Raw genomic sequence first — 13,638 nt, forward strand, 5'->3', positions numbered from 1 at the left:
AATTTGCATAAGCGACACCCACAAATTTGCATAGCCCACACCCACAAAGTAGCCAAAACCACGCCCATCAAATCTGCATAACCCACTCCCACAAAGTAGCGGGAACCACGCCCCTTCATTTGCATAAACTGCTCCCACAAAGTAGGCGGGCGACACGCACTAATTTGCATAAGCGACACCCACAAATTTGCATAGCCCACACCCACAAAGTAGCTGAAACCACGCCCATCAAATTTGCATAACCAACTCCCACAAAGTAGCGGGAACCACGCCCCTTCATTAGCATAAACCGCTCCCAGAAAGTAGGCGGGAGACACCCACTAATTTGCATAAGCGACACCCAGAAATGTGCATATACCACACCCAAAGTAGCCGGAACCACACCCTTCATTTGCATAAACCGCTAATTTGCATAAGCGACACCCACAAATTTGCATAGCCCACACCAACAAAGTAGCCGAAACCACGCCCCTTCATTTGCATAAACTGCTCCCACAAAGTAGGCGGGCGACACGCACTAATTTGCATAAGCGACACCCACAAATTTGCATAGCCCACACCCACAAAGTAGCCAAAACCACGCCCATCAAATCTGCATAACCCACTCCCACAAAGTAGCGGGAACCACGCCCCTTCATTTGCATAAACTGCTCCCACAAAGTAGGCGGGCGACACGCACTAATTTGCATAAGCGACACCCACAAATTTGCATAGCCCACACCCACAAAGTAGCCGAAACCACGCCCATCAAATTTGCATAACCCGCTCCCACAAAGTAGCGGGAACCACGCCCCTTCATTTGCATACCACGCCCCTTAATTTGCATACCACGCACCTTCATTTGCATAAACTAATCCCACAAAGTAGCCGGAACCATGCCCCTTCATTTGCATACCACTCCCCTTCATTTGCATACCATGCTCCTTCATTTGCATACCATGCCCCTTCATTTGCATACCACGCAGCTTCATTTGCATACCACTCCCCTTCATTTGCATAAACTACTCCCACAAAGTAGCCAGAACCATGCCCCTTCATTTGCATACCACTCCCCTTCATTTGCATACCACGCACCTTCATTTGCATAAACTAATCCCACAAAGTAGCCAGAACCATGCCCCTTCATTTGCATACCACGCACCTTCATTTGCATACCACTCCCCTTCATTTGCATAACACCCCCCTTCATTTGCATACCACACCCCTTCATTTGCATAAGCCAATCCCACAAAGTGGCCGAAACATGCCCTTCATTTGCATAAACCAATCCCACAAAGTAGCCGAAACCACGCCCATCAAATTTGCATAACCCACTCCCACAAAGTAGCGGGAACCACGCCCTTCATTTGCATAAACCGCTCCCACAAAGTAGGAGGGCGACACGCACTAATTTGCATAAGCGACACCCACAAATTTGCATAGCCCACACCCACAAAGTAGCTGAAACCACGCCCATCAAATTTGCATAACCAACTCCCACAAAGTAGCGGGAACCACGCCCCTTCATTTGCATAAACCGCTCCCAGAAAGTAGGCGGGAGACACCCACTAATTTGCATAAGCGACACCCAGAAATGTGCATATACCACACCCAAAGTAGCCGGAACCACACCCTTCATTTGCATAAACCTGCTAATTTGCATAAGCGACACCCACAAATTTGCATAGCCCACACCAACAAAGTAGCCGAAACCACGCCCCTTCATTTGCATAAACTGCTCCCACAAAGTAGGCGGGCGACACGCACTAATTTGCATAAGCGACACCCACAAATTTGCATAGCCCACACCCACAAAGTAGCCAAAACCACGCCCATCAAATCTGCATAACCCACTCCCACAAAGTAGCGGGAACCACGCCCCTTCATTTGCATAAACTGCTCCCACAAAGTAGGCGGGCGACACGCACTAATTTGCATAAGCGACACCCACAAATTTGCATAGCCCACACCCACAAAGTAGCTGAAACCACGCCCATCAAATTTGCATAACCAACTCCCACAAAGTAGCGGGAACCACGCCCCTTCATTAGCATAAACCGCTCCCAGAAAGTAGGCGGGAGACACCCACTAATTTGCATAAGCGACACCCAGAAATGTGCATATACCACACCCAAAGTAGCCGGAACCACACCCTTCATTTGCATAAACCGCTAATTTGCATAAGCGACACCCACAAATTTGCATAGCCCACACCAACAAAGTAGCCGAAACCACGCCCCTTCATTTGCATAAACTGCTCCCACAAAGTAGGCGGGCGACACGCACTAATTTGCATAAGCGACACCCACAAATTTGCATAGCCCACACCCACAAAGTAGCCAAAACCACGCCCATCAAATCTGCATAACCCACTCCCACAAAGTAGCGGGAACCACGCCCCTTCATTTGCATAAACTGCTCCCACAAAGTAGGCGGGCGACACGCACTAATTTGCATAAGCGACACCCACAAATTTGCATAGCCCACACCCACAAAGTAGCCGAAACCACGCCCATCAAATTTGCATAACCCGCTCCCACAAAGTAGCGGGAACCACGCCCCTTCATTTGCATACCACGCCCCTTAATTTGCATACCACGCACCTTCATTTGCATAAACTAATCCCACAAAGTAGCCGGAACCATGCCCCTTCATTTGCATACCACTCCCCTTCATTTGCATACCATGCTCCTTCATTTGCATACCATGCCCCTTCATTTGCATACCACGCAGCTTCATTTGCATACCACTCCCCTTCATTTGCATAAACTACTCCCACAAAGTAGCCAGAACCATGCCCCTTCATTTGCATACCACTCCCCTTCATTTGCATACCACGCACCTTCATTTGCATAAACTAATCCCACAAAGTAGCCAGAACCATGCACCTTCATTTGCATATCACGCACCTTCATTTGCATACCACGCACCTTCATTTGCATGCCACGCACCTTCATTTGCATAAACTAATCCCACAAAGTAGCCGGAACCATGCCCCTTCATTTGCATACCATGCCCCTTTATTTGCATACCACGCACCTTCATTTGCATACCACGCACCTTCATTTGCATAAACTAATCCCACAAAGTAGCCGGAACCATGCCCCTTCATTTGCATACCACTCCCCTTCATTTGCATACCATGCCCCTTCATTTGCATACCACGCACCTTCATTTGCATACCACGCACCTTCATTTGCATGCCACGCACCTTCATTTGCATAACCTAATCCCACAAAGTAGCCGGAACCATGCCCCTTCATTTGCCTACCACTCCCCTTCATTTGCATACCACGCCCCTTCATTTGCATACCACACCTCTTAATTTGCATAAGCCACTCCCACAAAGTAGTTGAAACCACGCCCACAAAGTAGGCTGGACACTGCCCACTAATTTTCATAAACCATGCCCACAAAGCAGGTGTGACGACGCCCACTAATTTGCATAAACCACGCCCTCATAGTAGTTGAAACTACGCCCATCAAATTTGCATAAACCACTCCCACAAAGTAGCCGGAACCGCCCACAAAGCCGGCGGGACACCGCCCACTCATTTGCATAAACGACGCCCATGAAATTTGCATATGGTTACATAACGAGTAGGCGTGGCCTAATATAATGAGAGGTGTGGCCTAACATTACGAGAGGCGGAGTCATTAACGAGAGGGTGTGTGTGTGTGTGTGTGTGTAGTAGTAGTAGAAGTAATACATACGAGATGATGCCTGATCTTCTGACATCCATATTTGGTTGACTGGATGGTATTGTCCTCACCTGGAGAGAAATGCCCCCGGAAATATGATTATTTATTTATTCATTCATTCATTCATTCATTCATTCATTCATTCATTCATTCATTCATTCCCTCCCCCCGGAAATAAATAAATAAACAATGCTAATCATCCATCCATGTGTGACAATTGTTTGACACACATCATGTCATGTCATGTCTATAGCAAGAGGTGGAGGGGGGGGGGGGGCAAAGCATATTTTAGACTGATTCAGTATTGACCATATTAAGCCAGGTCTCACGGCAGACAGCACTAATATAATAAACAAACGTGAACGGAGCACTGCTGCCAACATAGTACACGCATAATGTGGCCATACTGGCATACTCACCATAAGCCTGGTCAAGGTTTCCCCCTGGTGGACGTGTCATTTCCAACTATTGCCAGTACATGGAAACTAGGGGCTACTGATATATACTATTCTCTGCCTATCGGGACGTAACTCGGACGGCGCTGAGTCGGGTCTTAAATACATTTCAATTGTACATTTAGGTAAAGTGTGATTTATTTGGATTTATCCTTATTATTGTGAAAGATGTCCCCCAAATGTAAATTATTAATTTATTATTATTATTTTAATAATTATTATAAATGTGCAAAAAATATATATATAATTTATTTTACATGATTTCCTCTGATGAGTCCTAGTAGTAAAAAGTAGTAGTAAGGTTGAAATCGTTTTTTTGCAAGTAGAAATTAATCCGGGTTTTACAGGGTTAGTCATTCATTCATTCATTCATTCATTCCCCCCGGAAATAAATAAATAAACACGGCTAATCATCCATCCATGTGTGACAATTGTTTGACACACATCATGTCATGTCATGTCATGTCTATCTATAGCAAGAGGTGGAATTGACGTCAGATCTTCTACACAAAGCAAAACAAAAGGGAGCAGTGCACCACCCTGTGGCAACAACTGGCACTGCTGACTGTTACAAATTGACAGAGTGGATTATCTTGGATTACGTCCGCCAACATACATTCCAATAGTACATTTACTTGACCAAAAGGTAAAGAGTGATTTATTTTGATTTATTCACTCTGGATCCTTAGTCCTTGGTCCGAGGTCACGAATCTTGACTTGTCTCGAACCAGCATCCTCTCACACCAAAGGCAACTGCCAGAACCACTGAGCCACCGTGGAATACTCTGAGCCAAGGATTGAGGGTATATTTATGTGACAGGTGGGACATTAGGACCTGGGAGCCGCCTGCCCAGAGCAGAGCAGAGCGATATTTATGTGACAGGTGGGACATTAGGACCTGGGAGCCGCCTGCCCAGAGCAGAGCAGAGCGGTAGCTTGACAGAGCCTCTATGTTAAAACTCCCGTGAGATCAATGAAGCTCACGTTTGTTCTCGTTGGGTCGTGTGCATGTAGCGTCAGTGCCCAGCAGCACCCGTCGCGTCCGTGTAAATCAATTGACCAAGGTATGTTACAACAAAGGCTTACACATTGTAGTCTGTTGCATTTAGTATGATTTAGAGTTGTAGAAACTGTTGGTGCTGTTCTAGAAACTGTTGGTGCTGTTGTGGGGCTACAGAGCAGACTACACAAGGACCCAGTGTCCACACACACTATTTAACAGAACACAGGTATGAGTCTCACACTTCAATGTGGATTATGGTGGCATGCGAAAGGTAGCCCTTTGGCATGCAACCACCTTATGTCATACTTTTAATACACATATTTATTATGATGGGGAATTAATATTGTTTCTGTATTTCATGGTAGAACAATGTCAGACCGGATCTAGCCCGTCTCCGGACCCCCCGGGTTGAGCTCCTTTGGACCCCTACGACGTAGGGTCCGGTCTCACCGGATTCAAGCGACATGGGACGCAATCTGACTTTCCCTGACTTAGCCCTGTGCTGCGGTGTGGGTGTCACGCTGACATATTCCAAACGAAGCATATGAACGCTATAGGAGACAACGAACCATCTGACCCCCCCCGCGAACGGCTCAGAAGCCGTTAAGTATTTTTAATGTTTGTACGACCGTTTTGCCAGCTCTGAAATTCTCTCTTCGGTCCCTCCTTGTTGACATCTCGGTTGGCTAGCTGCGCCTACGAGGCGCGTAGGGAGGCGCTGCTAGCCAACCGAGATGCCGAGAGGCGGTACAATGGGATGTCAACAAGAGAGAATTTCAGAGCTGGCAAAACGGTCGTACAAACATTAAAAATACTTAACGGCTTCTGAGCCGTTCGCGGGGGGGGTCAGATGGTTCGTTGTCTCCTATAGCGTTCATATGCTTCGTTTGGAATATGTCAGCGTGACACCCACACCGCAGCACAGGGCTAAGTCAGGGAAAGTCAGATTGCGTCCCATGTCGCTTGAATCCGGTGAGAAGGAACCCTACATAAAGTCATCAAAATGTCAGAAACTTTAACGTAGGGTTCCGAAAGGAGCAAGACCGGATCCAGACCTGGCTAGCCTGAATCCTGCCTGCTGGGTATAAGTGCCTTGGGCCTAGGAGGTAGGAAGATAGGCTTGCCAGTATATGTTTATATTATAATGAGTACTTATGATGGGTGCTCGGTGTCTAATTGCTCTGTTGTATATTGCAGGCTGAACTGGTGACACAGAGTGGTCAGCAGACAGCCATTGCTCTTTTCCTCAGTTTTATTTTGTTTTTAATTGTTTCCATGCTCTTCAGTGCCTCCAGTATTTTATATAACCTTATTGAAGGAAACCTCCTGTACTGTATATTTTACTGAATGACCGTTGTTACCCCCCTTCACACACACAGAGGCATACATACAGCAAATGTCTGCTTGCTTTTTAGTCTACTAAGCAATGCTTAGTTTTTTATTTATTAGTCCTTATTGGTCGCGTTACTAAACGTTCCTGTTCTCCCTTTGAGCTTCTTAGTAGTGGGTACTGTATTTATGAGCATTGTATGTCTGTCATGTTTTTTTGTTGTTGTGTATTGTTTTGTTACTGGCAGAGCTGTGTCACTTGTTTTGCCTCTTGTCTTGGCCAGTTCACACTTGTAAAAGACTTCAGTCTCAATGTGGTTTTTACTGGTTAAATAAAGGTTAAATAAATTGCCTAAAACACTCACATTCCAGGTGACTAAAATGTGACTAAATTAAAACTATTCAAGGGACTGAAATGAGTTTGCTGCCAAAAACACAACACTGCATGATGTCACCTCCGTTCTTTATTTCCCCAGAGAGCAGAAACGGTCCCCACAGGTCAGGTCAAAGGTCATTCCGACTGACAGACAGACACTCGGTCAGACACTCAGCGAGTCACTTGATTGATTCATTTACAAACACAGCGCGGCACCGAGTGCCGCGCTACGAGCTTGTAGGTCTGCTATTTTTGGGGGCCACTGTCTGTCTGTCTGTCTGTCTAACAATCTGTCTTGTCTGTCTGTCTGTCTGTCTGTCTGTCTAAAATAGCAGACCTACAAGCGCGTAGAGCGGCACTCGTCTGCTATTTGGGGGCCACTGTCTGTCTGTCTAAAATAGCAGATCTACAAGCTCGTAAGTGCCGCGCTACGAGCTTGTAGGTCTGCTATTTTGGGGGCCACTGTCTGTCTGTCTGTCTGTCTGTCTGTCTGTCTAACAATCTGTCTTGTCTGTCTGTCTGTTTAAAATAGCAGACCTACAAGCTCGTACGAGCTTGTAGGTCTGCTATTTTTGGGGGCCACTGTCTGTCTGTCTGTCTGTCTGTCTGTCTGACAGTCTAAAATAGCAGACCTACAAGCTCGTAGCGCGCCACTTGTAGGTCTGCTATTTTTTTTAAATAGCAGACCTACAAGCTCGTAGCGCGCCACTTGTTGGTCTGCTATTAAATAGCAGACCTACAAGCTCGTAGCGCGCCACTTAGGTCTGCTATTTTTGAAAAATAGCAGACCTACAAGCTCGTAGCGCGCCACTTGTAGGTCTGCTATTAAATAGCAGACCTACAAGCTCGTAGCGCGCCACTTAGGTCTGCTATTTTTGAAAAATAGCAGACCTACAAGCTCGTAGCGCGCCACTCGGTGGCGCGCTATGAGCTTGTAGATCTGCTATTTTTCAATTGCTAAAGCATACATAATGCTAACATGCATCAAACCATTGTGATGTTGCATTACCTACATTTACTGGGGACCCCCTGGACAACCACCAATGGCCCCTGGGGGTCACCGGACCCCAAATTGAGAAGCACTGGCATACATTCTAAGCATTTATGCTCAGTTAGCTTTTATAAATGTCACTTTAAACGTGAAAACCGACTGCGCTGCTGTCTAGTCGTGTTCAAACCATTGTGATGATGCATTACCTACGTTTACTGGGGACCCCCTGGACAACCCCCAAGGGCCCCTGGGGGTCACCGGACCCCAAATTCAGAAGCACTGGCATACATTCTAAGCATTTATGCTCAGTTAGCTTTTATAAATGTCACTTTAAACGTGAAAACCGACTGTGCTGCTGTCTAGTCGTGTGCAAACCATTGTGATGTTGCATTACCTACGTTTACTGGGGACCCCCTGGAAATCCCCCAAGGGCCCCAGGGGGTCCACGGACCCCGAATTGAGAAGCACTGGTATACATTCTAAGCATTTATGCTCAGTTAGCTTTCATAAATGTCACTTTAAACGTGAAAACAGACTGCGCTGCTGTCTAGTCGTGTTCAAACCATTGTGATGATGCATTACCTACGTTTACTGGGGACCCCCTGGACAACCCCCAAGGGCCCCTGGGGGTCACCGGACCCCAAATTGAGAAGCACTGGCATACATTCTAAGCATTTATGCTCAGTTAGCTTTTATAAATGTCACTTTAAACGTGAAAACCGACTGCGCTGCTGTCTAGTCGTGTTCAAACCATTGTGATGATGCATTACCTACGTTTACTGGGGACCCCCTGGACAACCCCCAAGGGCCCCTGGGGGTCACCTGACCCCGAATTGAGAAGCACTGACATACATTCTAAGCATTTATGCTCAGTTAGCTTTTATAAATGTCACTTTAAACGTGAAAACAGACTGCGCTGCTGTCTAGTCGTGTTCAAACCATTGTGATGATGCATTACCTACGTTTACTGGGGACCCCCTGGACAACCCCCAAGGGCCCCTGGGGGTCACCGGACCCCAAATTGAGAAGCACTGGTATAGATTCTAAACAATTTTATTCAGTCAGCTTTTATAAATTACATTTTAAACGTGAAAACAGTCTCTTGTTATAGATATTATAGTTGTAGTTAAAGTACACAGTGTGAATGTCCCTTAACATAACACCAATGCTGAATAGTACTAGGGAGAACATGATAGTATCCGTCCATAGACTGGCCTCTGGTGACCAGATAGGAGCATTACTGCATCTACATTAAGGACAAGTATACAGCCTACTGTACATCCTCAGGGTTCATTGATATAATCTCTGTCTAAAATAGCAGATCTACAAGCTCGGTAGCGCGGCACCGATTGCCGCGCTACGAGTTTGTAGGTCTGCTATTTTTGGGGGCCACTGTCTGTCTGTCTGTCTGTCTAAAATAGCAGACCTACAAGCTCGTAGCGCGGCACCGATTGCCGCGCTACGAGCTTGTAGGTCTGCTATTTTTGAAAAGTCGTGAAAATATTTATTTCAGAAAACTGGAGGATTTAGAAGATTTTTTTTTAACTTTTGAGGTCAGGCCTAAATGGGTTTTGTATGAATAATCTAAATCTCCAAAGTCACTTGTAAGTTGTAACTAAAGCTGTCAAATAATTGTAGTGGAGTAAAAAGCACAATATTTGCCTCTGAGTTGTTCATTTATGTGTTAATGTGTGTGTGCTGTGTTGTGGACAGGTTGTGTTAATGTGTGTGTGCTGTGTTGTGGACAGGTTGTGTGTTAATGTGTGTGTGCTGTGTTGTGGACAGGTTGTGTGTGTCTGTGCTGGCAGTGGATCGTTTTGGGGACAGCGGCGTAGAGGCAGCTTATGGCATCTTTGACGGTGACCGCAATGAGGAAGTGCCTCGACTACTGCAGTGCACCATGGGAGATGTGCTATCCGAGGAATTACAGCACTCCAGTGTGGACAGCGTGTACATGTGCAATACCTTTCTCACCTCACACAGGTTGGATTATCTAATAAATACACTGGTTCTCAGAGTAGGCTCCGGGGACCCGGGTTTCAGGGCATCCACAGCAAAATAAGGAACAGTGTTAAAATCTTAAACTTAAACCTATTTTAGTATTTGGCTATTTGAAAATAGACCATCTACAAGCTTACGTGTCGCAATGTGACATGTTGTGAGCTTGTAAATCTGCTATTTTCAATATACGGTGAAAATGGCCTGAGGCAAAATACATATCTATTGTGTCAATCTAATATATTGCGTAAATTTGAATTGAAAAACTATTTAGACTATATTTGCCATCAGTACATCAACAGTGTTTGCAATTAACAAACGGATCATTGTGCTGCCGCTGCTGTGTTGATTTATAGGTTGCGAACAGCTGCTTTAGGGCTCTGAAGCGTGTGTGTGTGTGTGTGTGTGTGTGTGTGTTTGTATGGTACAGGAAACTAGGCATGGCTGGGCAGAAGCTGGGAGCCTCTGCCTTGCTGTGTTACATCCACCACGAGCCTTTAGGGGAGCCAGGAGGCGTGTTCAGCCTGACCGTGGCTAACGTGGGCACCTGCCAGGCAGTGCTGTGCCGAGACGGCCAGCCTCTAGTCCTCTCTAAGGTCCTCAGCCTGGAGAGCAGTGCCGAGGAGATGGAGAGGGTTAAACTAGCCAAAGCCATCATCACAGAGGTACTAGTTATTGCAAATTTCAAAAATAGTGAAGATAGCTCATCTACAAGCTCACAGCGCATCGCGATGCAACTTGTAGATCAGCTATTACAACTCTGTGCCAATCAATAGCACACTTTCCTGACCTCTGACCACGGCATTGCACCATTTGTAAGATATTGATTCTAATTAGAAGTTGTGTAGTGATTTTTACAGTGTACCGAATGACTATACATAACCAGCCAGCTTCATTACAAGAGTTTAGTAATCTCATCAAGGCTCAACTCATAATACACTCATAATATTATGAGTTTTGCACTTTATGCTCCTCTCTTTTCTCTATCTTCACTGCAATGAGGAGCCTTTAGGCACAACCACGTGTTTCACCCACCTTACTTGTAATGTGATGTGACAATAAAGATTGATTCTGATTCTGACTAATACGTTGCCTATAAAACATGTTTTTTGAGGATAGAAAAATCACACATGTCTTCTTGAGACATTATGAAAATATTGACTGGTTGGAAACTCTTTATACTTTTCCAGATGCAACACTTTAGGATGAAACCCTACATGTACTAGACTGTGTTCTACTCATGTTTACATGTTCATCTCTGTTCTTAATGTTTGCAGGACAACAAGGTGAGCGGAGTGACGTGTTGCTCGCGCCTGCTGGGCTGCTCTTATCTCTCTCCGTGGGTGCTGCCCAAGCCCTGGGTGCACACCGAGCCCCTCTGTCCCCAAGACCAGTTCCTGATCCTGGGCAACCGGGCGCTGTTCCAGAGGGTCTCCTACCACGAGGCCGTGCGTACCGTTCAGACCGTGCGCGACCCGCGCGCCGCCGCCAAGAAGCTCTGCTCCCTGGCCCAGAGCTACGGCTGCAAGGACAACATCGGCGCCGTGGTGGTGTCTCTGCACATCGGCGAGGACAGCTGCACCTGTGAGCCGCCGCTCTCTGCCGCCGGCACTGAGCCCCGAGGAGGGGGGCCGACCACGGCGTGCCCCGCCACCGCCTTACCGGCCGCCGTGATGATTCTCGGCCCCGCCACTGCCGAGCCGGTCACTCCCTCGTGCAGCACCGCCGTCGTCGTGTCCGAGTTCAACAGCGAGACGTCGGCCTCCGAGGTGGGCAGCGAAGCAGGTTCCACTGCCTCCGATGAGCAAACCTCCTCACAAGGTTAGTAAAGTTTAGAATCCGTTTTTTTTATTTTTTTCCTATGCACAGCTTTGTGTGTGTGTGTTTGTAGCACGGAATATGATGATTTGATTGGCTGAGCACGGAATGTGATGTATGATGATATATGATGGCAAGAGCGCCCCTCACTTCACACAAGTGTAATTTTGTATTTAGTTTTCACTTTTTTTGTTTTTCAATTTCAGTTAGTGTTTATAGTTCGTTTTTTAATTAGTTTTATGCTTTAGCTATTAAAAAATAGCAGATCTACAAGCTCATAGCGCGCCACCGAGTGGCGCGCTATGAACTTGTAGGTCTGCTATTTTTGAAAAATCGTAAAAATGCGGCACAAATCTTTGAATAGGTATATATATTCTTTCAGAGCGAACGTTTTTTTTTATTTCGACGTCAGGCCTAAATGGGTTAAAATGGGTGACATGCTCCTTCTTTAACCAGTGTATGATAGTAACCCTGCCTCCTCAGGCCCCGTGCACCGCCCAGAGAGACGCTGCAGCCTGCATCCCGCTGCCACCACCACGCTGTCTGGCGTCATGGTGCCCGGCTCGGCCGGGGCGGGGGGGCCTCACCCCGTCTTGTTCCAGCGGCAGCCCTCCAGTGCCACCTTCTCCAGTAACCACTCTGACAACGGGCTGGACAGCGACGACGAATTACCACTTGAAGGTGTGATCTCCAACGGCAGCAAGCTAGAGGTGGAGGTACTGTTGGACACTGGACCGATCCCAGAGTATTCTGTAGTACTGGACTGATCCCAGAGTATTCTGTTGATCTCGTTATTACGACACTAGTTGTTTAAGCATAGCGTGGGATACTGTAATTACTGTGATTGGGTGTGTCTTGTTTGTGCGTAGTGCAGGTTACTGTAAAGGGTGTGCTGTCGTAGTGCAGGTTACTGTAAAGGGTGTGCTGTCGTAGTGCAGGTTACTGTAAAGGGTGTGCTGTCGTAGTGCAGGTTACTGTAAAAGGTGTGCTGTCGTATGCTGTCATTCATTGTTGATGGCATTTTAAGCGTTAACCATCAAAAAGGGTGTGCTTTAACTGCTGGCCACTGAATTTCCCCTGCGGGATCGATAAAGGTCTCTGTCTGTCTGTCTGTCTGTCTGTCTGTCTGTCTGTCTGTCTCTCTCTCTTTATCTATCTAGGTTGACATCCATTGCTGTGCGTTCCAGCTGCGTTCTGGGCCCCCCGCCGTGAACCCCAAAGACGTTGACATGGAGAAGCGGGGTTGTGACTATCCCAACGGTAAGACGCGCAGGCAGACCAGCGTGGTGGTGTCTGCGACCAACGGCTGCCTCCTGGCCGTCTGCGGCCGAGAGATGTCGGACCTGAAGAAGTCACCGTCCACGTCCAGCCTCTTTGGCAAGAAGCTGTCCAACGGCTCCGTGGTTGCCCCTCAGGTAGCCCTGTCACAATTACCCAGTGGTGTGTGGGAAAGTACTCAAATGTGTTGCTTAAGTAAAAGTATCAATACTGCAATGTGGAACTGCTCCGTTACAAGTAAAAGTTCGGAATTCAAAATGTACTTTATTAAAAGTACGAAAGTATTGGCATCAAAATGTACTTAAAGTACCAAAAGTAGAAAGTACTCACTATGCAGAATGTCCCATTTCAAGTTTCCAAATGTATACAAATATTTTGAAAATAGCAGATCTAGAAGCTCACTGTGAGTTTGTAGATCGTCTATTTTCAAATGGCCGAAATGTATAGAGCTGAAGTGTTTAATATATGTTTTATAATAATAATCTAGTTATTGAAATAATTATAATAATATTCTTTTTAATAAAAAATAGTTTTCAAATGAATGTAAAAGTACAATATTTGCCTCTGTGATGTAGTGGAGTAGAAGTAAAAGTATTGGAAATTCCTCAACATTTTACTTAAGTAAAAGTAGGGTACTTTCGATCACATGATCTCCTCATCGCAAATTGTTTGGGATGACAGACTCGTTTCCATTTCATCTGTATAAATT

General features: G+C 46.2%; 1 protein-coding gene across 1 annotated transcript; it reads left to right on the forward strand.

The window, feature by feature from the left end:
• Positions 1-6,916: 6,916 nt before the first annotated feature.
• LOC306918441 (PH domain leucine-rich repeat-containing protein phosphatase 2-like) lies at positions 6,917-13,389 on the forward strand (the record flags this gene model as incomplete). Its single annotated transcript, XM_079531344.1, has 6 exons — positions 6,917-6,966; positions 9,621-9,818; positions 10,264-10,498; positions 11,111-11,654; positions 12,135-12,367; positions 12,812-13,389. 6 exons carry the CDS (start codon positions 6,917-6,919, stop codon positions 13,232-13,234), a joined length of 1,683 nt encoding a protein of 560 aa, XP_079387470.1. The 3' UTR covers positions 13,235-13,389.
• Positions 13,390-13,638: the final 249 nt, after the last annotated feature.

The sequence above is a fragment of the Electrona antarctica genome, assembly GCF_951216825.1.
Source record: "Electrona antarctica genome assembly, contig: scaffold_313, whole genome shotgun sequence".
Taxonomy (NCBI): Eukaryota; Metazoa; Chordata; class Actinopteri; order Myctophiformes; family Myctophidae; genus Electrona; species Electrona antarctica.